This window comes from Manis pentadactyla, chromosome 11 (genome assembly GCF_030020395.1).
Source record: "Manis pentadactyla isolate mManPen7 chromosome 11, mManPen7.hap1, whole genome shotgun sequence".
Classification (NCBI taxonomy): Eukaryota; Metazoa; Chordata; class Mammalia; order Pholidota; family Manidae; genus Manis; species Manis pentadactyla.
The window spans coordinates 40,343,132-40,367,074 of NC_080029.1; the positions used below are offsets into that span (position 1 = coordinate 40,343,132).

Consider the following 23,943-nt stretch of genomic DNA (forward strand, 5'->3'; position numbering starts at 1 on the left):
ATCCCCGCCACTTTATTCTTCTTTCTCAGGATTGCTTTGGCTATTCGGGGTCTTTGGTGTTTCCATATGAATTTTTGAACTATTTGTTCCAGTTCGTTGAAGAATGTTGTTGGTAATTTGATAGGGATTGCATCAAGTCTGTATATTGCTTTGGGCAGGATGGCCATTTTGACGATATTAATTCTTCCTACCCAAGAGCACGGGATGAGTTTCCATTTGTTAGTGTCCTCTTTAATTTCTCTTAAGAGTGTCTTATAGTTTTCAGGGTATAGGTCTTTCACTTCTTTGGGTAGGTTTATTCCTAGGTATTTTATTCTTTTTGATGCAATTGTGAATGGAATTGTTTTCCTGATTTCTCTTTCTATTGGCTCATTGTTAGTGTATAGGTAAGCCACAGATTTCTGTGTGTTAATTTTGTATCCTGCAACTTTGCTGTAGTCTGCTATCAGTTCTAGTAGTTTTGGAGTGGAGTCTTTAGGGTTTTTTATGTACAATATCATGTTATCTTTAAATAGTGACAGTTTAACTTCTTCTTTACCAATCTGCATTCCTTGTATTTCTTTGTTTAGTCTAATTGCTCTGGCTAGGACCTCCAGTACTATGTTAAATAACAGTGGGGAGAGTGGGCATCCCTGTCTTGTCCCCGATCTCAGAGGAAAAGCTTTCAGCTTCTCGCTGTTCAGTATGATGTTGGCTGTGGGTTTATCATATACGGCCTTTATTATGTTGAGGTACTTGGCGCTCTATACCCATTTTGCTGAGAGTTTTTATCATGAATGGATGTTGAATTTTGTTGAATGCTTTTTCAGCATCTTTGGAGATGATCATGTGGTTTTTGTCTTTCTTTTTGTTTATGTAGTTGATGATGTTGATGGATTTTCGAATGTTGTACCATCCTTGCATCCCTGGGATGAATCCCACTTGGTCATGATGTATGATCCTTTTGACGTATTTTTGATTAAGGTTTGCTAATATTTTATTGAGTATTTTTGCATCTACGTTCATCATGGATATTGGTCTGTAATTTTCTTTTTTGGTGGGGTCTTTGCCTGGTTTTGGTATTAAGGTGATGTTGGCTTCATAGAATGAGTTTGGGAGTATTCCCTCCTCTTCTATTTTTTGGAAAACTTTAAGGAGAATGGGTATTATATCTTCTCTGTATGTCTGATAAAATTCCAAGGTAAATCCATCTGGCCCGGGTTTTTTTTTCTTGAGTAGTTTTTTGATTACCACTTCAATTTCTTTGCTCGTAATTGGTTTGTTTAGATTTTGTGTTTCTTCCTTGGTCAGTTTTGGAAGGTTGTATTTTTCTAGGAAGTTGTCCATTTCTTCTAGGTTTTCCAGCTTCTTAGCATATAGGTTTTCATAGTAGTCTCTAATAAATCTTTGTATTTCTGTTGGCTCTGTCGTGATGTTTCCTTTCTCATTTCTGATTCTGTTGATGTGTGTTGATTCTCTTTTTACTCTTCATAAGTCTGTCTAGTGGCTTATCTATTTTGTTTATTTTCTCAAAGAAGCAGCTCTTGGTTTCATTGATGTTTTCTATTGTTTTATTCTTCTCAATTTTGTTTATTTCTTCTCTGATCTTTATTATGTCCCTCCTTCTGCTGACTTTAGGCCTCATTTCTTCTTCTTTTTCCAATTTTGATAATTGTGATGTTAGACTGTTCATTTGGATTTGTTCTTCCTTCTTTAAATATGCCTGGATTGCTATATACTTTCCTCTTAAGACTGCTTTCGCTGCATCCCACATAAGTTGGAGCTTTGTGTTGATGTTGTCATTTATTTCCATATATTGCTGGATCTCCATTTTAATTTGGTTGTTGATCCATTGACTATTTAGAAGCATGTTGTTAAGCCTCTTTGTGTCTGTGTGCCTTTTTGCTTTCTTTGTACAATTTATTTCTAGTTTTATACCTTTGTGGTCTGAAAAGTTGGTTGGTAGAATTTCAGTCTTTTGGAATTTACTGAGGCTCTTTTTGTGGCCTAGTATGTGGTCTATTATGGATAATGTTCCATGTGCACTTGAGAAGAATGTGTATCCTGTTGCTTTTGGGTGTAGAGTTCTATAGATGTCTATTAGGTCCATGTGTTCTAGTGTGTGGTTCTGTGCCTCTGTGTCCTTACTTATTTTCTGTCTGCTGGATCTGTCCTTTGGAGTGAATGGTGTGTTGAAGTCTCCTAAAATGAATGCATTGCAGTCTATTTCCTCCTTTAGTTCTGTTAGTATTTGTTTCACATATGCTGGTGCTCCTGTGTTGGGTGCATATATATTTATAATGGTTATGTCCTCTTGTTGGACTGAGCCCTTTATCATTATGTAATGTCCTTCTTTATCTCTTGTTACTTTCTTTGTTTTGAAGTCTATTTTGTCTGATACTAGTACTGCAACACCTTTTTTTCTCCCTATTGTTTGCATGAGATACCTTTTTCCATCCCTTGACTTTTAGTCTGTGCATGTCTTTGGGTTTGAGGTGAGTGTCTTGTAAGCAGCATATAGAGGGGTCTTGTTTTTTTTATCCATTCAGTGACTCTATGTGTTTTGATTGGTGCATTCAGTCCATTTACATTTAGGGTGATTATCGATAGGTATGTACTCATTGCCATTTCAGGCTTTAGATTCACGTTTACCAAAGGTTCCAGATTAATTTACTTACTATCTAAGAGTCTAACTTAACTCACTTAGTATGCTGTTACACACACAATCTAAAGGTTCTTTTCTATTTCTCCTCCTTTTTCTTCCTCCTTCATTCTTTATATATAAGGTATCAAATTCTGTACTTTTTGTCTATCCCTTGATTGACTTTGGGGATAGTCAATTTAATTTTGCATTTGCCTTGCAATCAGCTGCTCCACCCTCCCTACCGTGATTTTACTACCTCTGGTGATCGCTATCCAACCCTAGGAACACTTCCATCTGTAGCAGTCCCTCCAAAATAGACTGCAGAGATAGTTTGTGGGAGGTAAATTCTCTCAGCTTTTGCTTATCTGGAAATTGTTTAATCCCTCCTTCAAATTTAAATGATAATCTTGCTGGATAAAGTAATCTTGGTTCCAGCCCCTTCTGCTTCATGACATTTAATACATCATGCCACTCCCTTCTGGCCTGTAAGGTTTCTGCTGAGAAGTCTGATGTTAGTCTGATGGGCTTTCCTTTGTATGTGATCTTATTTGTGCCTCTGGCTGCTTTTAACAGTCTGTCCTTATCCTTGATCTTTCCCATTTTAATTACTATGTGTCTTGGTGTTGTCTTCCTTGGGTCCCTTGTGTTGGGGGATCTGTGAATCTCCATGGCCTGACAGACTATGTCCTTCCCCCGATTGGGGAAATTTTCAGCAACTACCTCCTCAAAGACACTTTCTATCCCTTTCTCTCTCTTCTTCTTCTTCTTATAACCCTATAATGCGAATATTGTTCCACTTGGATTGGTCACACAGTTTCTCAATATTCTTTCATTTTTAGAGTTCCTTCTTTCTCTCTATGCCTCAGCTTCTTTGTATTCCTCTTCTTTAGTTTCTATTTCAATTATTGTCTCCTCCACCGTATCCAACCTGCTTTTAATACCCTCCATTGTGCTCTTCAATGATTGGACCTCTGACCTGAATTCATTGCTGAGTTCTTGGATGTCTTTCTGTACCTCCATTAGGATGTTGATGATTTATATTTTGAACTCCGTTTCAGGAAGAGTCACGAGGTCCATATCATTTAAATCTTTCTTGGGAGTTGTATTAATAATTTTACTCTGGAGAAGGTTCCTTTGGCGTTTCATGTTTGTATATGGTGCCCTCTAGTGTCCAGAAGCTCTATTCTGGAGCTGCTCAGCCCCTGAAGCAATATCGGGGGTTGCAGGGGAGCGATACTGGTGCCTGGGGGTAGGAAAGAGCAGTTCCCCACCCACCTTGCTGCTGTGCCTGTCTCCACTGCCTGAGCCAGTGGCCGTTCACACAGGTATAAGCTTTTGTCCCAGAGCAGCTGGATATGGATCTCTGCTTTCCACAGGTGGCCGGAATCCCAGTCCCCTCAGTAACTCTGCCTGTATTAACTTTCCAACCCAATAATCATGTGAGTCTCATGAAAGCACCATGAAATGTAGGTTTGTGCTCCCAGAGCAGGTTTCCGGAGCTAAGTATTCAGCAGTGCCAAGCCTTCCACTCCCTCCCTGCTCCATTTCTCTTCCTCCTGCCGGTGATCTGGGGTGGGGGAGGGGCTCGGGTCCCACGGAGCCACAGGTCTGGTATGTTACCCCGTTCCATGAGGTCTCCTCTTTTCTCCACGTGTGTGCAGTCTGACACCATCCTTTTTCTTGTTGGTCTCTCAGGATTAGTTGCACCAAATTTTCTAATTGTGTCCAGTTTTAGAAGGAAGCCTCTGTCTCTCCTCTCATGCTGCCATCTTTAATCCCATTCTTCTCTTCTACTTTTTGGAAAATTTTTAGAAGCATGGATATTAGGTCTTCACTAAATGTTAGATAAAATTCAGCAGTGAAGCCATCTGGTCGAGGTATTTTGTTCTTAGGTTTTTTTTTTTTTTTTTTTTTAGGTGATCATGAGCCCATCTTACTTATTCCTTTTTTTCCTGGACTATTTTTTTTCAAGATAAATAGAATATTTTTTATTAAGGTATCACTGATATACACTCTGTTGCAGGTTTCACAAGAAAAACAATGTGGTTACTACATTCACCCTTATTATCGAGTACCTCCTCATACCCCATTGCAGTCACTGTCCATCAGTGTAGTAAGATGCCACAGAGTCCCTACTTGTCTTCTCTGTGCTACACTGTCTTCCCTGTGACCTCATACACACCATATGCACTAATCATGATACCCCACAATCCCCTTCTCCCTCCCTCCCCACTTGCCCTTCCTCACTCCTGACCTTTGGTAACCACTATTCCCTTCTTGGAGTCTGTGAGTCTGCTGCTATTTTCTTCCTTCAGTTTTCCTTTGTTGTTATATTCCACAAATGAGGGAAATCATTTGGTACTTGTCTTTCTCTGCCTGACTTATTTCACTGAGCATAATACCCTCTAGCTCCATCCATGTTGTTGCAAATGGTAGGATTTGTTTTCTTCTTATGGCTGAATAATATTCCATATGTACCACATCTTCTTTATCCATTCATCTACTAATGGACATTTAAGTTGCTTCCATTTCTTGGATATTGTAAATAGTGCTGCAATAAACATAGGGGTGCATATGTCTTTTTGGAATCTGAGAAATTATATTCTTTGGGTAAATTCCTAAGAGTGGAATTCGTGCATCAAGCGGTATTTCTATTTTTAGTTTTTTGAGTAACCTCCATACTGCTTTCCACAATGGTTGAACTAATTTATATTCCCATCAGCAATGTAGGAGGGTACCCCTTTCTCCACATCCTCGCCAACATTTGTTGTTCTTAGTTTTTTCTATGTTGGCCATCCTAACTGGTGTGAGGTGATGTCTCATTGTGGTTTTAATTTGCATTTATCTGATAATTAGTGATGTGGAGCATCTTTTCATGTGCCCGTTGGCTATCTGAATTTCTTCTTTGGAGACATGTCTGTTCATATCCTCCACCCATTTTTTAATCAGCTTATTTGCTTTTTGGTTGTTGAGGCATATGAGTCCTTTATATATTTTGGATGTTAACCCCTTGTCATATATGTCATTTACAAATATATTCTCCCATACTGTAGGATACCTTTTTGTTCTGCTTATGATATCCTTTGCTGTACAGAAGCTTTTTAGTTTGATGTAATCCCATGTGTTCACTTTTGCTTTTGTTTCCCTTACTCGAGGAGATGAGTCCAGGAAAAATTTCCTCATGTTTATATTTAGGAGATTTTTGCCTATGTTTTCTTCTAAGAATTTTATGGTTTCATGACTTACCTTCCTTGAGGTCTTTGATCCATTTTGAGTTTACTTTTGTTTATGGGGTTAAACTATAATCCAGTTTCATTCTCTTCCATGTACCTGTCCAGTTTTGCCAACACCAGTTGTTGAAGAGGCTTTCATTCATTTCTCCATTGTATGTCCATGGCTATTTTATCATATATTAATTGACCATATATGGTTTTGTTTATATCTGGGCTCACTAGTCTGCTCCATGGTCTATTGTTCTGTTCTTGTGCCAGTACCAAATTGTCTTGATTACTGTGGCTTTGTAGCAGTGCTTGAAGTTGGGGAGCATAATCCCCAGCTTTATTCTTCCTTCTCAGGATTTATTTGTATATTTGGGGTCTTTTGTGGTTACATAATGTGTACATAATGTGGTTACATAATGTGGTTACATTAGAACTATTTGTTACAGTTCATTGAAGAATGCTGTTGGTATTTTGATAGGGACTTCATTGAATCTGTAGATTGCTTTAGGCAGGATGGCTATTTTGACAATATTAATTCTTCCTATTCATGAGCATGAGATGTGTTTCCATTTATTGGTATCTTCTTTAATTTCTCTCATGAATATCTTGCAGTTTTCAGAGTATAGGTCTTTCACTTCCTTGGTTAGGTTTATTCCTAGGTATTTTATTCTTTTTGATGCAATTGTGAATGGAATTGTTTTCCTGATTTCTCTTTCTGCTAGTTCATCGTTAGTGAATAAGAATGCAACAGATTTCTGTGTGTTAATTTTGTATCCTGCAACTTTGCTGAATTCAGATGTTAGATCTAATAATTTCTGAGTGGATTCTTTAGAGTGGTTTATTTACAATATCATGTCATCTGCAAACACAGACAGTTTAACTTCTTGTTTACCAATCTGGATGCCTTTTATTTCTTTGTTTTTTCTGTTTGCTGTGGCTAGGATCTCCAGCACTATGTTGAATAAAAGTGGAGAGAGTGGGCATCCTTGTCTTATTCCTGATCTTAAAGGAAAGGCTTTCAGCTTCTCCCTGTTAAGTATGATGTTGACTGTGGGTTTGTTATATATGGTCTTTATTATGTTGAGGTACTTGCCCTCTATACCCATTTTGCTGAGAGTTTTTATCATGAATGGATGTTGAATTTTGTCGAATGTTTTTTCGGCATCTGTGGAGATGATTATGTGGTTTTTGTCCTTGTTTTTGTTAATGTGGTAGATGATGTTGATGGATTTTTGAATATTTTACCATCCTTGAATCCCTGAAGTAAATCCTACTTGACCATGATGAATGATATTTTGATGTATGTTTGAATTTGGTTTGTTAATATTTTGTTGAGTATTTTTGCATCTATGTTCATCCGGGATATTGGTCTATAATTTTCATTTTTGTGGTGCCTTTGTTTGGTTTTGGTATTAGAGTGATGCGGCCTCATAGAATGAGTTTAGAAGTATTCCCTCTTCTTCTAGATTTTGGAAAACTCTAAGGAGGGTGGGTATTAGGTCTTCACTGAATGTTTGATAAAATTCAGTGATGAAACCATCTACTTCAGGCATTTTTGTTCTTGGGTAATTTTTTGATTACCAATTCAATTTTGTTGCTGGTAGTTGCTCTGTTCAGATTTTCTGTTTCTTCCTGGGTCATCCTTGGAAGGTTGTATTTTTCTAGAAAGTTGTCCATTTCTTCTAGGTTATCCAGTTTGTCAACATATAATTTTTCTAAGTATTCTCTAATAATTCTTTGTATTTTTGTCATATCTGTAGTGATTTTTCCTTTATCATTTCTGATTCTGTTTATGTAGACTCTCTTTTTTTCTTGGTAAGTCTGGCTAAGGGTTTATCTATTTTGTTTATTTTCTCAAAGAACCAGCTCCTGCTTTCATTGATTCTTTGTATGGTTTTATTCTTCTCAATTTTATTTATTTCTGCTCTAATATTTATTCTTTCCCTCCTTCTACTGACTTTGAGCCTCATTTGTTCTTCTTTTTCTAGTTTTGTTAATTCTGAGTTTAGACTGTTCATATGGGATTGTTCTTTCCTGAGGTAGGCCTGTATTGCAATATACATCCCTCTCAGCATGGCCTTCACTTCATCCCAGAGATTTTGTGGTGTTGAATTACTGTTGTCATTTGTCTCCATATATTGCTTGATGTGTGTTTTTATTTGGTCATTGATCCATTTGTTATTTTGGAGCATACTGTTAAGCCTCCATGTGTTTGTGGGATTTTTCTTTTCCTTTGCATAATTTATTTCTAGTTTCATACCTTTGTGGTCTGAGAAACTGGTTGGTACAATTTCAATCTTTTTGAATTCCCTGAGGCTCTTTTTGTGGCCTAGTATATGATCTATTGTTGAAAATGTTTTATGTGCACTTGAGAAGAATGTGTATTCTCCTGCTTTTGGGTGTAGCTTTCTGTAGATGTCTGTTAGGTCCATTGGTTCTAATATGTTTTTGAGTGCCTCTGTCTCCTTACTTATTTTCTGTCTGGTTGATCTGTCCTTTGGAGTTAGTGGAGTGTTAAAGTCTCCTGGAATGAAATTATTGCATACTATTTCCCCTTTTAATTCTGTTAGTATTTGTTTCACATATGTAGAATCTCCCATGTTGGGTGCATAAATATTTATAATGGTTATATCGTCTTGTTGGACTCACCCCTTTATCATTATGTAATGTCCTTCTTTGTCTCTTGTGACTTTCTTTGTTTTGAAGTCTTTTTTGTCCAATACTAGCATTGCAACCCCTGCTTTTTTTCTCCCTTTTATTTTCATGAAATATCTTTTTTTATCCCTTCACTTTTAGAGTGTGTATGTCTTTGGGTTTGAAGTGAATATCTTGTAGGCAGCATATAGATGGGTCCTGTTTTTTTTATCCATTCGGTAACTCTATGTCTTGATTGGTGCATTCAGTCCGTTTACATTTAGGGTGATTATTGATAAATGTGTACTTATTGCCATTTTAGGCTTTAGATTTGTGGCTACCAAAGGTTAAAGGGTGGCTTCTTTATTATCTGACAGTCTGACAACTCACTTAGTACGTTGTATCAAACACAATCTAAAGGTTCTCTTTTTCCTACCTTCTTTTTCTTTCTCCTCCATTCTTTGTATATTTGGTATAATATTCTGTACCCTTTGTGTATCTCTTGACTGACTTTGTGAGTAACTGATTTAATTTTACATTTACTTAGTAATTAATTGGTCTACTTCCTTTACTGTGGTTTTAGTTTATCTGGTGACAGCTATTTAGCTTTAGGAGCACTTCCATCTATAGCAGTCCTTGTAAAATACATTGTAGAGATGGTTTGTGGGAGGGTAAAATTCTCTCAACTGTTGCTTATCTGGAAATTGTTTAATCCCTCCTTCAAATTTAAATGATAATCTTGTTGGGTAGAGTATTTTTGGTTAGAGGTCCTTCTGTTTAATTATGTTACTATATCAAGCCACTCCCTTCTGGCCTGCATGGTTTCTGATGAGAAGTCTGATGATAGTTTGATGGGCTTTTCTTTGTATGTGATCTTTTCTTTATCACTCTGGCTGCTTTTAATAGTCTTCCCTTATCCTTGATCTTTACCATTTTAATTATTATATGACTTGGTGTTGTCCTCCTTGGGTCCCTTGTGTTTGGAGATCTGTGTACTTCCATGGCCTGAGAGACTGTTTTCTTGCCCAGATTGGTGAAGTTTCCAGCAATTATTTCCTCAAAGACACTTTCTGTCCCTTTTTTTCTCTTCTTCTTCTGGTAACCCCTATTATGGTAATATTGTTCTGTTTTGATTGGGCACATAATTCTCTCCATATTATTTCATTTGTAGAGACCCTTTTTGCTTTCTGTGCCTCAGCTTCTTCATATTCCTGTTTTCTAATTTCTGTTTCATTTACTTTCTCCTCTACTTCTTCTAATCTGCTTTTAAATTCCTCCATTGTATGTTTCATTTTGGACACTGTATTTTTCAAAATTTTTGTCTGTTTCTTGAATATTTTTCTGTAGCTCCTTTATGATTTTTATTTTGAAATCTTTATCAGGAAGAATGGTGATTTCAGTTTCACTTGGCCCTCTTTCTGGTATTTGTGGGATTTTGGTGTATATGAGGTTCTTTTGATGTTTCATATTTGTAATGAATCATATGGAATTATAACTTTGTGTAGGCATCACTGTCTAGTGCCCAGAAGCTCTACTTTCTGGAGCTGCTTAGCACCTGTGTCAATGTTGGAGGTCACTGGTGAGTGGCGCTGGTGCCTGCCAGTAGGAAAGAGCTGTTTCCTGCTTCCCATCTGCAGTGCCTGCCTCCACTGCTGGGCCAGTGGGCTGAGCATGCAGGGAGGAGCCTCTATGCTATGCCCCTGTAGCTGCTGTAGGTGGGGCCGCCCTCTGGCTGGCCTGGCACAATGGCAGGGGCAGCAGGTTTGCAAGCCAGTGCCAGCTGGGTGTTAGGAGTGGCAGGCTGCATATTGCACTGGGGGGCCTCAGGGCTGCATTGCCAAACAGGGGGAAGGAGCACCTGATGCTACTGAAAGTTCCCAACCTGCTGGGCTGATTGTGCCCAGACGATTTTGCCCACCTGTCCTTTCTCCTGAGCAGCAAGCTCTGTGCTATCCTTGCCCCTTTAGCAGCCCTCTCAGTGTTGGAAGTCTCTCAGAGTGCCCACCTTCCTTTTGTCCCAGAGCAGCCGGTTGTGGGTATCTGTTCTTCATAAGCAGCTGGAATCTCAGTTTCTCCAAGTGTTATGCCTGTCTTTGCTTTCCAACCCCACTGATCTCCAGAGCACCACATAATGTAGGTTTGTTTTCCCAGAACACATCTCCAGGGCTGGGTGTTCAGCAGTCCTAGGCCTCCACCCCCTCCCCATTCCATTTCTTTTCCTCCCACTGGTGAGCTGGGCTTGGGGGAGGGCCTGGGTCCCACCAGATCATGGCTTTGCTACTTTACCCTTTTCTGTGAGGTCTTCTCTTTTCCCCAGATGTAGGCAGTCTGTTGCAGCCTTCTTTCCTGTTTTTCTTTCAGGATTAGTTTTATTTGTTATATTTTCATATTATATGTGGTTTGGGGAGGAAGTTTTTGTCTCAATTCTCACACTGTTACCTTTAAGCCTCTTCTCTCCTAGGGTTAGGAGCTCTCTGCACTTCCATGACCTGAGTGTGTATTTCCTTCCCTGATTTGGGGAAGTTTTCAACAATTATTTCCTCAAAGAGACTTTATATCTCTTTGTCTATATCTTCTTCTTCTGTTACCCCATTATGTGAATATTGTTCTGTTTGGATTGATCATGCAGCTCTCTTACTATTCTTTCAGTTCTAGAGATCCTTTTCTCTTTGTTTTTTGGCTTGATTATTTTCTTGCTCCCTAAGTTCTTCAACCTGTGAAAGTCTAAATCCCTCCATTGTTTTTTTCATTTCAGATACTATATTATTTAGCTCTGAGTGACTCTTTGGTGGTCATCTACTTTTTGTTGAGCTCCTCCCTGAGATCTTGAATATTTTTCTTTAGATCCATAAAGCAGGTTTATAACTTTTACTTTGAAGTCTTTATCTGAAAGATTGGTGATTTCAGTTTCACTCAGCCCTGTTTCTGGTGTTTTGTCTTGTAGTTTTGTTTGGACCAAATTCCTCTACCTCTTCATTTTTTGTTTGTTTGTTTAGTGTTTCCTATGGAATAATAGCTTTATGTAGGAGGCACCCTCTAGTGCCCAGAAGCTTAATTTCCTTTGTGGGAGCCCCTGCTGTTGGCTTGCAGTGAGCAGGGCACCTTTCTGTCTGACTGGTAGTGATCTGACTTCAGGTGATCTTGGTGGGCTGTGTGCACTGTCAGCTGATTGCATGAGCAGGAAAAATACTTAGGGCTGTGCTGCTGGAGTTGCTGTGTGCAGAGTTGCCCTCTGCCAAGCCTGCAGCAATGATGGGAGCTCCCACAGTACTTCCCCAGCTGGGTAAAACAAGGCCAAGAAAGCTGGAATGGTCTCCCTCTGCCTTCCTAGCTGCAATGCCTGCCCCCACTGCTGGGTCAAGTGAGCCACACATGCAGGGAGGAGCCTTCCTCTGCCCAGCCTGCAGCAATGGGAGAGGTTGCAGGCAAGTGGGACCTGTGCCTGCCAGGAGGAAGATGCTCCTGGGGCTGGCTCCCATAGGCAGCTTCCTAGTTGCTCCTGTGTAGAGCACGTTGTGTAACCCTTGCCCATCTGGCACCCCTCTTGCTGCTGGAAGTGTTTCAAACTGCTTGCTTTACATTTGTTTCAGGGGTCTGGTAGATAATTCCTGCTCTCCACAAGCAGTTGGAATTTCCACCTCTCTGAGTGTTCCACCTCTCTTTGTCCAGCCCCACTAATCACCAGAGCACCATGTAATGTGGGTTCATGTTCCCAGAGCAGATCTCCAGAGCCAGGTGTCCAGTAGTCCTGGGCTCCTACTCCCTCCCCACTCTGTTCCTCTTCCTTCCGCCTGTAGCTGGGCTGTGGGGAGGGCTTGGGTCCCACCAGATTGTGGCTTTGCCACTTTACCCTTTTCTGTGAGGTCTTCTCTACTTCCCCAGTTGTAGGTAGTCAGCTCTACAGTCTTCAGGTCATTGTCATTTTTAGTTGTATTTGCTGTATTTTTGTGTTCAATGTGATTTTGGGAGGATGCTTATGCCTTGCCTTCTTAAACTGCCATATTTTTCCCAGAATCTGAAAGTCCAATTATTCTTATTCTACTTATTTTGTCTATGTAATGATAACATCATAGATTGATATGGTGTTTTCCACCTCAAACATTTTTACATATGTGAGTTTATTAATGCAATAACATTCATTTCTATAGTTTTCTGTTACTTTGAATTTGCAGGTTGTATATGCAGAGCAATTGGGGAAGCCAATAGGTAATAATAAGGAAGTAGAAGAGCAAGCTGAGAATTTTCCACAAACTCCTCAAGCTCCTTTATTTTTAAGAACTCCTGAAGCTGTGAAAACACCTGAATCTTTGGAGAAATTAGTGTTCCCTAAAACTCCCTCATTTGAAATGTAAGATTTTAATTAATAATTATCATTAATCTATATATTGAGTTATCTAAATAATTGATAAGAAAAGGAAAATGCCTTGTGCCTGTAACTTTAAAAAGCTTTTATTATAGAATATTTCAAATATGCAAAGGAGAGAGTACAATAAATCTCTATGTACCTATCATGCCTTTGAACAATTATTAACATTTTGCCATTCTGGTTTCATAGACCTTCTTCCCCATTTTTCCTGCAACATTTAGCTGAAGATGGCATAGATCTTGAATAATTATCCAATGCTATAGTATATAGAATTTAAGATTTTCCAAAAGATAAAAAATATGTGTAAAAATTTTAAATGTCAAGCCAAAAAGCTATCATGTCTGGTATTGGGCATCATTGAACAATGTCCCAGCAGTCATTTTTCCTTATGCTATAGTGTCTAAAGCAAGAATTGGTCATTCTGTTAAGTACCCTTGGTAGGCACAAATAGCTCCAACATGATTACGTAACTTCGGAAACCACAGGTTTGTACTTTGCAGCTAATAAAATTGTGCTGCATTTAACCTTTTTGCTTAGTTCAATCTCTTCCTTAACACTGAGCCCTGAAATTCCTGTAAAACATAATTTAAAACACATTTCACTTCATCAGGAATCTTTCACCTGTGCTCTACTTCTGTATTTTAAATTGCTAATAAGAGTATTACATACAAATGTCATGGTGTTGACTGAACCACAGCATGTTAAAATGGAACTCATCATCAAATCTGAGAACTGTAAAAGGATAAGGTGATCATATGCTAAAACCTCTACAGATGAGAATACTGATCTGTAAAGTTAAGTGACTCATTAATAGTCATGAAGATAGATATGGAAGTATCTTCATATTTCTATTATGTTTAACAAACATTTAATAGCATGGATGACTAAGCATTTTATAAACATCGCTTATTTAGTATTCACAACAACTTAATGAGATCCAAGTACATTATCCTTATTTTATAGATGTGGAAGCAGAATCACAGGTATTACAACTCATCAGTGATAGAGTTGAGTTTCAAACAAGTAGTTCTGCCTTCAGAATCCATACTTTTAACCACTGTTATGTACTATTTCTAATTGTTTTTCCCAAATCATTTATAGTTTAAGTATCTTATGCCACAATCTGTAGTGGCTGGCTTCTCATCAATCACATTCTTATGATTGGCTTTCAAGATATTTGAGACAGAATAACACCAGGGTTAAGAATTTAGACTTTGAGTTGATTACATTCAAATCCTAACTCTGACACATTTTTTTTTAGCAAATCATTTAACCTCTCTGCTTTAAAATCCTCTTCTGTAAAGTGGTAGTGATAATAATAGTACCTATTTCATAGGGTTATTTGAGGAATAAGTAAATTAGTAATGATGGGAATACCTAGAATGGAGCCTGATAGAATATTCTCAGTAGTAATTCATTATTATCATTCCATAATTGATCATTTTACTTTATTTAACATTATTCTCCAACCAAAGCCATCTTTTTCTCCATAGATTTGTAGGTTTGTCACTTCAATAATAGTTTCTCCCTTTCCCTACTCTGCTTTTACCTTTATGCCATTGCTTATGGTGCTTAGCAGTCTGCAATATAAACTAATATATTTTTAATGTTTTTATGATTTCTTATTTCTCTGTAACAGAAATAGAAATATAATGCCTGAAGGCCAAACACAAAAGGAATCCCCTGCATTGTCTTTTGTCATGAGTTATGCTTCTAGATCACCTGGATTGAATTTATTTGATTCATCTGTATTTGATACAGAAACCTCATCAGATCAGGTAATATAAGAGACTCAAGCTTTATTTCTAAAAATTTGTAGACTGGAACCTCAAATAATTTAAAATTTTTGGTACCAAACTGCCTTGGGCAGAGTGCAAAGCAGAGGCAATTTTTTAAAAAGATTCTGAGTATTGATAGTTTAGCAATGCTTCCCCATTATCTTTCTGTTTTCAACCTCAGGAACCCCAAACTGATATCTATTTATAAAAAAAGAATCTCAGGAATGGATGAAATAAATTACAGTTATAAGCAGTTTAAAAATCAATTCAGCTTTGTAGTTCATGTGTCTAATAACATATCATGAAAACTGTAAGCATAAGAAGGTCACAGTGGCTAAACTAACATCATTTTAAATTGTCTTTAAGACAAAGATTATTGCTAGGAATAAAATTATTGCTAGATATAAAATTTTACAAAGTCCAGTTAGTAAATAGATAATTAACTAAAAAAGAAATTCAATCGACTTATAAAACCTCTGGGAAAAACAACTTTCCTTATTAATTGTCAAATAAATGTAAATTTGTGCATAACAGTATTTATCCAAGTGAGATTTATATTAGAAAAAGAGATAGAAACAACCTCAGAATATGATTGAAACTGTATATGTCCATATGGAAGAATACTAAAATGCCATAAATAGAATCAGACTTTGGAAAAATAGTGACATGAAGAAATGCTCATAATGCAATATTAAGAGAAAATTATGTGTCATGATTCCATTTTTTAAGTCTGTCTTACAGAGAAATTAAACTCTTGTGGCAGCAAAACTGATCTGAACTGACATGAAACTATCATACTCTCTGCTTCTTTTATAGATAGGAAAACAATACCAAGACCTGATTTGTACAAAGTCTTCAGAATAAAGCAAAAGTTAATTAGAATTATAGGGTACATTAATATTCCAAAGTAGGAACTATCCTTAGTACAATACATGTTGGTTATTAATATTTTATCTATTTCCAAAATCAAATCAATAAGCCTTATTTTAATATAAATAAATGATAGGTTTTAAAGATAGATCTCCTTTTAAGTACAATAGTGTACTATATAGAATGTTGTCATTTTTTCTAATTATGCTTATTAGAACTAGGTTTTATATTCAACTATAAATGCTATATATACTGTTCTACTAATTTCATAAGTAATATTTAGTGGAAATTATTTTTCAGTTTAATGAACATTATTCTGCAAGAAATTTAAATCCTGTGTCCTCACAACAGGAAATTGGTAAGTGATTTGAAGTTTGCTGCATATAAAAATACATATTAACTTTCCCCATTTGTATTTAGTTTAACTGATTTTCTTAGGCACTCAATTTATTCTTTAAAAATCACTGTTACCTCTGCATCATTCACTAATTATTATTAATTTTTAGTATTACAGCTTCTCTCACTACTCTACCACAACTTGCCTTCTCCAGTATTACTAATGACTTAACCAATTATCAAACATTATGGGTATTTTATATTTGTTGTCATATTCAGTCTCTTTGATATAGTTGACTCTTCCCATTTTCTTTCTGGAATTTTTGGATTTCCTCCTATCTCTCTGGTGCTTACTTTTTATTGGATCCTTTTTCTTCTTTTATCCCTCGAATTATTCATTCATTCAACATAGTATGTATGTGTGTACATTATTATATTTTATATCAGGTACCACTTTGGCTCTTCTGATACACTAGTGGACAAAAATGCAGAGTTCTCATAGGCTTTATGTTCTAGTGAGACAAAAAAGACAAATGGTTGTATGTCAGATGGTGCATAACAGCAGTTGATATGGGTTTGAACTGGCATTCAGACTCAAAGGTTACAATTTTTAATCTAATATTAGATTCACTTAGCTTTATAGAAAGACACAGGAGAGGATATAACAGCATGTATAGTATTGTTAACTCATTGAGAGGCCCACCAGCTACTCAAAAAATAAGCTTTGTTAGCCACCTCATCCACATGGGACATCTAAGGCTGCTATGTACAAAAGGCATGGTGTGTGTAGGTCACTTTGACACACAAAAGCTGCAGCCTCAGTTTCCCATGTCTGTTAATACTATTATAATCATGAGGCCCAAGGGCTATATACCAACTCACAGCTCATCTAATTCCATTGTAGCCCCATAAAATAAACAAGGCAGATGCAACATTCTACATTTGCCTTAATTCTGTATTTTCTAAGAAAACAATGCTGTGAGAAGTCAGACTCCAAAGCCATCCTTGGAGGTGGCCCTGAATCAGCTCAGGCTTGATGTTAATTCTTTATTCACTGGAAGTGATAAGTATGAAGAAAGGTAAGGCAGAGTAAGGGGAATTGGGAGAACTTGGACTGGGAAGGTGTTGCTGTGTTACTAGGGAAGGCATCACTAAAAGGTTAGCAGTTGAGCAGAGACCTGAAGGAGGTATGTGTATAAGCTACTGAGCTGATTGGTCTAGGCAGAGGGTACAAAGGCCCTGAAATGGGAGCATGCTCAGCATGTTCTTGAACAGCAGGTAAGTTGGTATGATTGAAATCAAATAAGGAAGGTGAAGCTGGTAGGAAATTAAATCAGAGAGGTTGCAAGGAGAGCAAACCATATGGGGCCCTTAGATCATAAATGATCTTGGGTTTTTGTTTTGTTTTTTTTTGTTTTCTTCTGAGATGGGAAGCTATTGAAGAGTTTTGAGCAAAGGAATGAAGTAATATGACAGATTTTAAAAGAATTACATGGCTGCTATATTCCAGCAGTCTGTATGGAAACAAGGGTGAGATCAGAGAGATTGATTAGGAAGCTATTAAAATAATACAGGTGAGGACGATGGCAAGAATGGTGGCAGTGTTAAGAAGAGGTCAGATTTTGGTCATTAAGTTTTCTGAAGGTAGGGTTGTAAGGATTTGCTTATGGACTAGATGTGAAGAGAAAGAGAAAGAAATAAGGATGTCAAGATTTTGACATGACTGACTGACGGTAAGAATGGAATTGCCATTTATTGATAGGAGCTGCTGGAAGTGTTATTGAAAAGCCTCTAATAGATATCTAAGTGAAAGTAAAGTAGGAAATTGTATATATGAATTTGGAATTCGGTGGAATGGAGACATAAATATTAGAATTGTCATAAATAGTGTTTAATGCCATAGACCAGAATGAAACTACCAATTGTAGACATTCATTAAATGCCTACCGTCTAAAATATTAAATCTATTTACATTCTCTCTTTTGACACTCATTCGACACTCATTCACTTCAGCACTTTCAAATATTATAATATTTTGGTGAAGACAAAATTCATGTTTTTCTATCCCTGACTTCTTAATTCTAGAACCTTTTTTTAAGTATTTTCCCCATTTTATTTGAGATATTGTTTGCATACATCACTGTATAAATTTAAGGTGTACAGCATAATGGCTTGACTTCCATATATTGTGAAATAATTACTGCAGGAAGTTTAATTAGAATCCATCTAATTTAGATTCAATAAAAAGGAAAAGCAAAAAAGAAAACATTTTTTCATTGGATTTACTCTTTTAACAACTTTCCTATATGCCATACACAGTATTAATTATAGTCATCATATTATTCATTACATCCCTAGTACTTATTCATCTTCTAACTGGATGTTTATACTGTTTGACCACCTTCCTTCAGCTCCCCTTGCCCCTGGCTCCTGCCCCTGGTAACCACAAATCTGATCTTTTAGATTCCATATATAAGTGAGATGATACAAGTATTTCTCTTTCTCTGACTTACCTCACTTAGCATAATGTCTTCAAGTCCTTCATGTTGTCACAAATGCCGGGATTTCCTTGTTTGTTTATTTTTTCATGACTGAATAATATTCCATTGTATATATACCACAACTTCTTTATTCACTCATCCATTGAACATTTAGGTTGTTTCTATGTCTTGGCTGCTGTAAATAATGCTGCTATGGACATGGTAGTGCAAACACTTTTTCAAGTTAGTGTTTTCATTTCCTTTGGATATATTCTAAGAAGTGTAATTGCCAGATCATATGGTAGTTCTATTGTTAATTAATTAATAATTAATACTATTTTTCATAGTGACTGTACCCCTAACAATCCCACTAACAGTGCAGAAAGGTTCCCTTTTCTGCACATCCTCATCAGTATTTGTTATCTCTTGTCTTTTTGATGATGGCCATTCTAACAGGTGTAAGGTGATATCTCACTGTGGTTTTTGCATTTCACTAATTACTAGTGATGTTGAGCATCTTCATGTAGCTGTTGGCCATATGTATATGTCCTTTGGAAAAGTTTCTATTTGGATTGTTTGTCCATTTTAAAAATTGGATTATTATTATTATTATTATTATTATTATTTGCTATAGAGTTGTATGAGTTCTTTGTGTATTTTGAATATCAATCCCTTATCCAACACATGGTTTGCAAATAATTTTTTCCATTCCATAGGTTGTCTTTTCACTTTACTCACTGTTTCTTTTGTTGTATGAAAGCTTTTTAGTTTGATGTAGTTTCATTTATTTATTTTTTATTTTGCTGGTTGTGATTTAGTTGTCATATCCAAAAAATGGTTGCCAAGACCCATGTCAAGGAACTTTGTTATTGTGTTTTGTTCCAGGAATTTCATGACTTCAGATCTGAAATTTAAGTTTTTAATCCATTTTGAGTTAATTTTTATAAGTTGTGTGAGATACAGGGGCCCAGTTTCATTCTTTTACATTTTTTCATTCCAGATACATTCTATCCAATTTTCCCAGCATGATCTATTAAAGAGGCTATCTCTTCTCCATTGAATATTCTTGGCTCCCTTGTCAAATACTACTTGGCTGTATGCTTGGATTTATTTCTGGGCTCTTGATTCTGTTCTGTTGATCTATGTGCCTGTTTTTATGCCAATACCATACTGTTTTGGTTACTATAGTTTTATAGTATAGCTTGAAATGAAGTGTGATGCCTCCCACTTTATTCTTTTTCAGGATTGCTTTGGCTTTTGGGGATCTTTTATGGTTCCGTATAAATTTTAAGAGTGTTTTTTCTACTTCTTAAAAAATGCCATTGGAATCTTGATAGGGATTACATTGAATCTGTAGATGACTTTTGGTAATATTGATATTTTAATACTATTAATTCTTCCAATCCACGAACCTTTGTGTCTTGATTTCTTTCATCAATGTCTTACAGTTTTCAGAGTAGAGACCTTTTATTTCAGTTAATTTTTTCCTAAGTATTTTATTGTTTTGGGGGCTACTGTAAATAAGATCATTTAAAAAATTTCTTTTTCAGATAATTTGTTGCTAATGTATAGAAATGCTTATTTTTGTGTGTTAATTGTGTATCTTGCAACTTTACTAAATTTGTTGATTACATTGAACAGTTTTTTGGTGGAGTCTTTAGGATTTTCTATATATAAAATCATGTCCTCTGCAAATAAAGACAGTTTTATTTCTTCCTTTCAAATTTTGGTGTAATTTATTTCTCTTTTTTTTTGCTCTTACAAGGACTTCCAGTACAGTGTTGAATAGGAGTGGAGAGAGTAGGTACCCTTTCTTGTTTTGATCTTAGAGGAAAAGCTTTCATCCTTTCAACACTGAATATGATGCTAGCTTTGGGCTTGTCGTATATTGCTTTTGTTATGTTGAGATATGTTTCTTCTATGCCTAATTTGTTAAGAGTTTTTATCATGAATGGATGTTAAATTTCGTTGAATGCTTTTTCTATATCTATTGAGATCATACGATTCCCTTCATTCATTCTATTAATGTGGTGTTTCACATCAATTGGTTTGCATATATTTAACCATCTTTGCATCTCAGCTATAAATCTCACTTGATCATAGTTTGCTAGTGTTTTATTGAGAATTGTTGCAACTATATTTATTAGAGATACTGAATTGTAGTTTTCTTTTCTGGTAGTGTCCTTTTCTGGCTTCGGTATCAAGGGAATGGATAATTGCCTTGTAAAATGAGTTTGGGACTGTTCTCTTCAGTTTTTTTGAGCACAGAAATGCAGAAATGGGGGTAAGGATTGGTAGGACTTGCCAAGTGCCTAAGTTGATAAGTAATATAAATATGAGCCACTAAGAGAAAGGGTGAATTGTAAATGATTCCAAAGGTTCAATGTTGATGATCTGGGAATATACCATTAACAAAAAAATTAAAAAGTAAAATAATGTTGATAGGGAGTAAGGAGCATGACTGGCTAAATTGTCAGCTTCTCTCTCTGAGATCTGAAGTCAGGGATGACATTTTATAATACTTTATCCACACTTATGATGCCTTACGTGCAACAATTGCTGAATGCACTTTGTTTGACTAGAACTAAATAAATTAAAATTGGAACACCCTTCTCTCCCATGTCCCTATCCAACGTCCTAGCACCAACATACCTTTTAAGCCTTTTCCCTTATAAGAATAATCTATGCTTTGGCTAGACTGAAGAACTCATTAAATCCCATATATGCCCATAGTCTCATACTCACTTTTTTCTTCCTGAAATCTCAAAGCATTAATTCTTCTATACATGTTTGGTAAAATTCACCAATGAAGTCATCTGGTAGGACCTTGTTTCTAATTGTCCAATTGATATATCTTAATCTAAGACATCTGTTGCCATTAAAAACTCAGTATGTCCAAATCTAACTTGTTCTCTTTCTGATGGACCTAATGTTATCTCAGTTATTGTAGTTGCCAAGACTTAGAACATCAGTGATAATTTTACTTTCTCTCTGTTCCTGTCAATACATTCAACCAATCATCAACTTTAATCAGTTTTCTCTGAAATGGTTATCTCCTTTTATTTTCTATTTTCATTGAAATATTTATATTCAAGCTTTATTACCATTCACTTGGACTATTGCAGTAAACATCATAACTGTTCTTTTCATCCTTCAGTTTGCCTATAGATCACAGCCCAGTTAATCTTTCTTATGCACAATGTTGGCCATCTCACTGCCCTAATAATTAACTTCAGTGCTTCCCCATGGAATATCAAATTATGCTCCTGCTTTTCTAACCTAGCACCAACATACATTTTAAGCCATTTCTCTTATAAGAATAATCTATGCTTTGGCCAGACTGAATAACTCATTAAATCCCATATATGCCCATATTCTCTTACTCACTTTTTTCTTTCTGAAATCCTCAACTTCCATCTCTTCCTAACCATCTTTTCAAAACCAGTTTCTCTTCCATAAAACCTATTATTTACCCCTTAAATTTCCATTCCAGGAAGATCTCTCCCTAACTTTTCTGAATGTCTTTTTTAAAAACTTTTTTACATCTGACATTTATCATTCTTTTTGAGTATATATAAAATCTCTTCTAATCACAGGTTCTTTAAGGGCAGGGACTCTGTTTTATCTCCTTTGAATTCTCCATAGCACCTAGACTACAGCTTTGCACAGTAGTCTATTATTTTGTTTATGGGAGTTTTATGAAGATTTCATATGAACTTCTTTCTGAAATTAAAAAAAACATTTATTCAAAGGGAGATTCAAGATTTTAGTTCTTTCTGGATCTATAGATATATGATAGCTATTTTTCTTTGTTTAAGTCTTATGGATATGTTCTGAAATCAATGGAAAAATAAAATAAGAGAGAGGAAGAACTCAGGTATCTGGTAATCAATCAGTTCATTCATCTGTTCATCCATCCACCCACCCACCCAGCCTACAGCTGGTTGGCTTGGGGTAATATTTATTCAGGGTAAAATTACTGAGATATTTTAAAGTATATGAAATTTTAAAGTGGAACAAAGTAAATTGTGTATGTACAAATTGAATTGGCTTTCTATGGAGAAAACATAGTTGCTTTAAAAGATTTGTTTCAAGTAAGTCTTTGGATTACTGTACATTTTAAGTTGTTTATTTAAAATTATTGTTAAGATGTTGAAAATATATATTTATATTTATTGTTTTAAATAATATAATGAATGAAAAACAGTATTTTTCTGTAATTGCAGTTCTGGGAGTCATCAACCAAATAATTTTTTATGAAAACGTGATTTCAAAAATCCTTTTTAAAACTATAGAAAGAACCCTTTTCAATCTTCTGTCAATTTTCTTGAACAATGCCATGAACAGTATATTGCAGTCCTTAATACATAATAGTAGAGTAAGTTTGACTTACGCAGTTTCTCTCAGATCCAGCATTTCTTTCTCTATTCCTTTCACTATGATTTTAGGTAAGGCCAAGCTTCGATCATCTCTTTCCTGTTATCCCCACTTCTAGACACTCTTCTGTTTCAGCCTTTGTACACATTCTCTTCAGGGAATATAAAAAACTATATATTCAGGATATATAAATATATAGAATTCTATAAAAGAATATGGAATAGAATATATATATTTAAGTATACATAAAAGAATATAAAGCAGTCCATATCCTGTCATATCTCTGCTTGAAAACTTATAGTGGCTTCCTCTTACCTACCAAATAAAGTTCATATTTTGTAGTTGGACATTCAACAACCTTTTCAAGCCCGTCTTCTTTAATTCCCTTTTAATAACTTAATTATTTATCAGTGCTCCTAATAACCTGAATTAATTTCTGTTACCCTTACACTTCCTGTGCATACCTGTTTCTGTGCCTCTGTGTTATGTCCTTTTGAGATGTTTTAACCCTCTTTCTACCTTATATACTAGTTCTTTTTAACTTAGGTTTAAGTTTTGAATCTGTTTAACCTTCCATAATACAAAGGACAATGATTGTAGGTAAGAAGAATATACAGTTCAGCATCTGCTTAATAGATAAGTGATTCAATATTACCCTATTTATTCTGTGCAGTGTACTGTAATTTAATAGGTTATGCAAATTATGTAACATGAATAACATGATATTATAATATTTATCTTCCTCAGGAAACTTATTTGGGAAACCAGAAGGAGAAGATGCCTTTACATTTTCTTTTCCATCTGACTCTTCAGCTCATACATTTGGAGCTGGGAAAGATGATTTTAGCTTTCCGTTTTCATTTGAACAGGAGCAAAACTCAGCACCTTTTTCTGTAAAAGGTTTTTCATCTTCCTCACGAAATACAACACAATTTACTTTTTTTTGAACTAGTTTCTTGAATTGCTTTACTACTCTGTAATTATCTAGGGCATAAATTTACATTATTTAAAATAAGAAGACTACTTTCTTTTGTTGATTAAAGCAATAATAGGTTACCATAGTTATATTATTTGATTATATTTGTTTAAATATGGAATGAAATTAAGCCTATGTTTTTATTTGCATTTTTATTTTTGTTTATTTTTATTTTTTATTTGCATATTTAATTTTGTTTTTATTTGCATCATTAGCTTCATTTGTCTTGTTTTTGATTTTCTAAGCCAAATTCAGGCAGAACTTTTATTAGTCTTAACAGAA

General features: G+C 35.8%; 1 protein-coding gene across 1 annotated transcript in view; it reads left to right on the forward strand.

The window, feature by feature from the left end:
• Positions 1–23,729, forward strand: part of C11H14orf39 (chromosome 11 C14orf39 homolog) — a 60,156-nt gene extending 36,427 nt beyond the window's left edge. Inside the window, exons 14-17 of the mRNA XM_057488405.1 lie at positions 12,651–12,826; positions 14,484–14,622; positions 15,793–15,850; positions 23,433–23,729. Coding sequence (XP_057344388.1) covers positions 12,651–12,826; positions 14,484–14,622; positions 15,793–15,850; positions 23,433–23,632 — 573 coding nt within the window. The 3' untranslated portion in view covers positions 23,633–23,729. The remainder of the gene's footprint in view (positions 1–12,650; positions 12,827–14,483; positions 14,623–15,792; positions 15,851–23,432) is intronic.
• Positions 23,730–23,943: the final 214 nt, after the last annotated feature.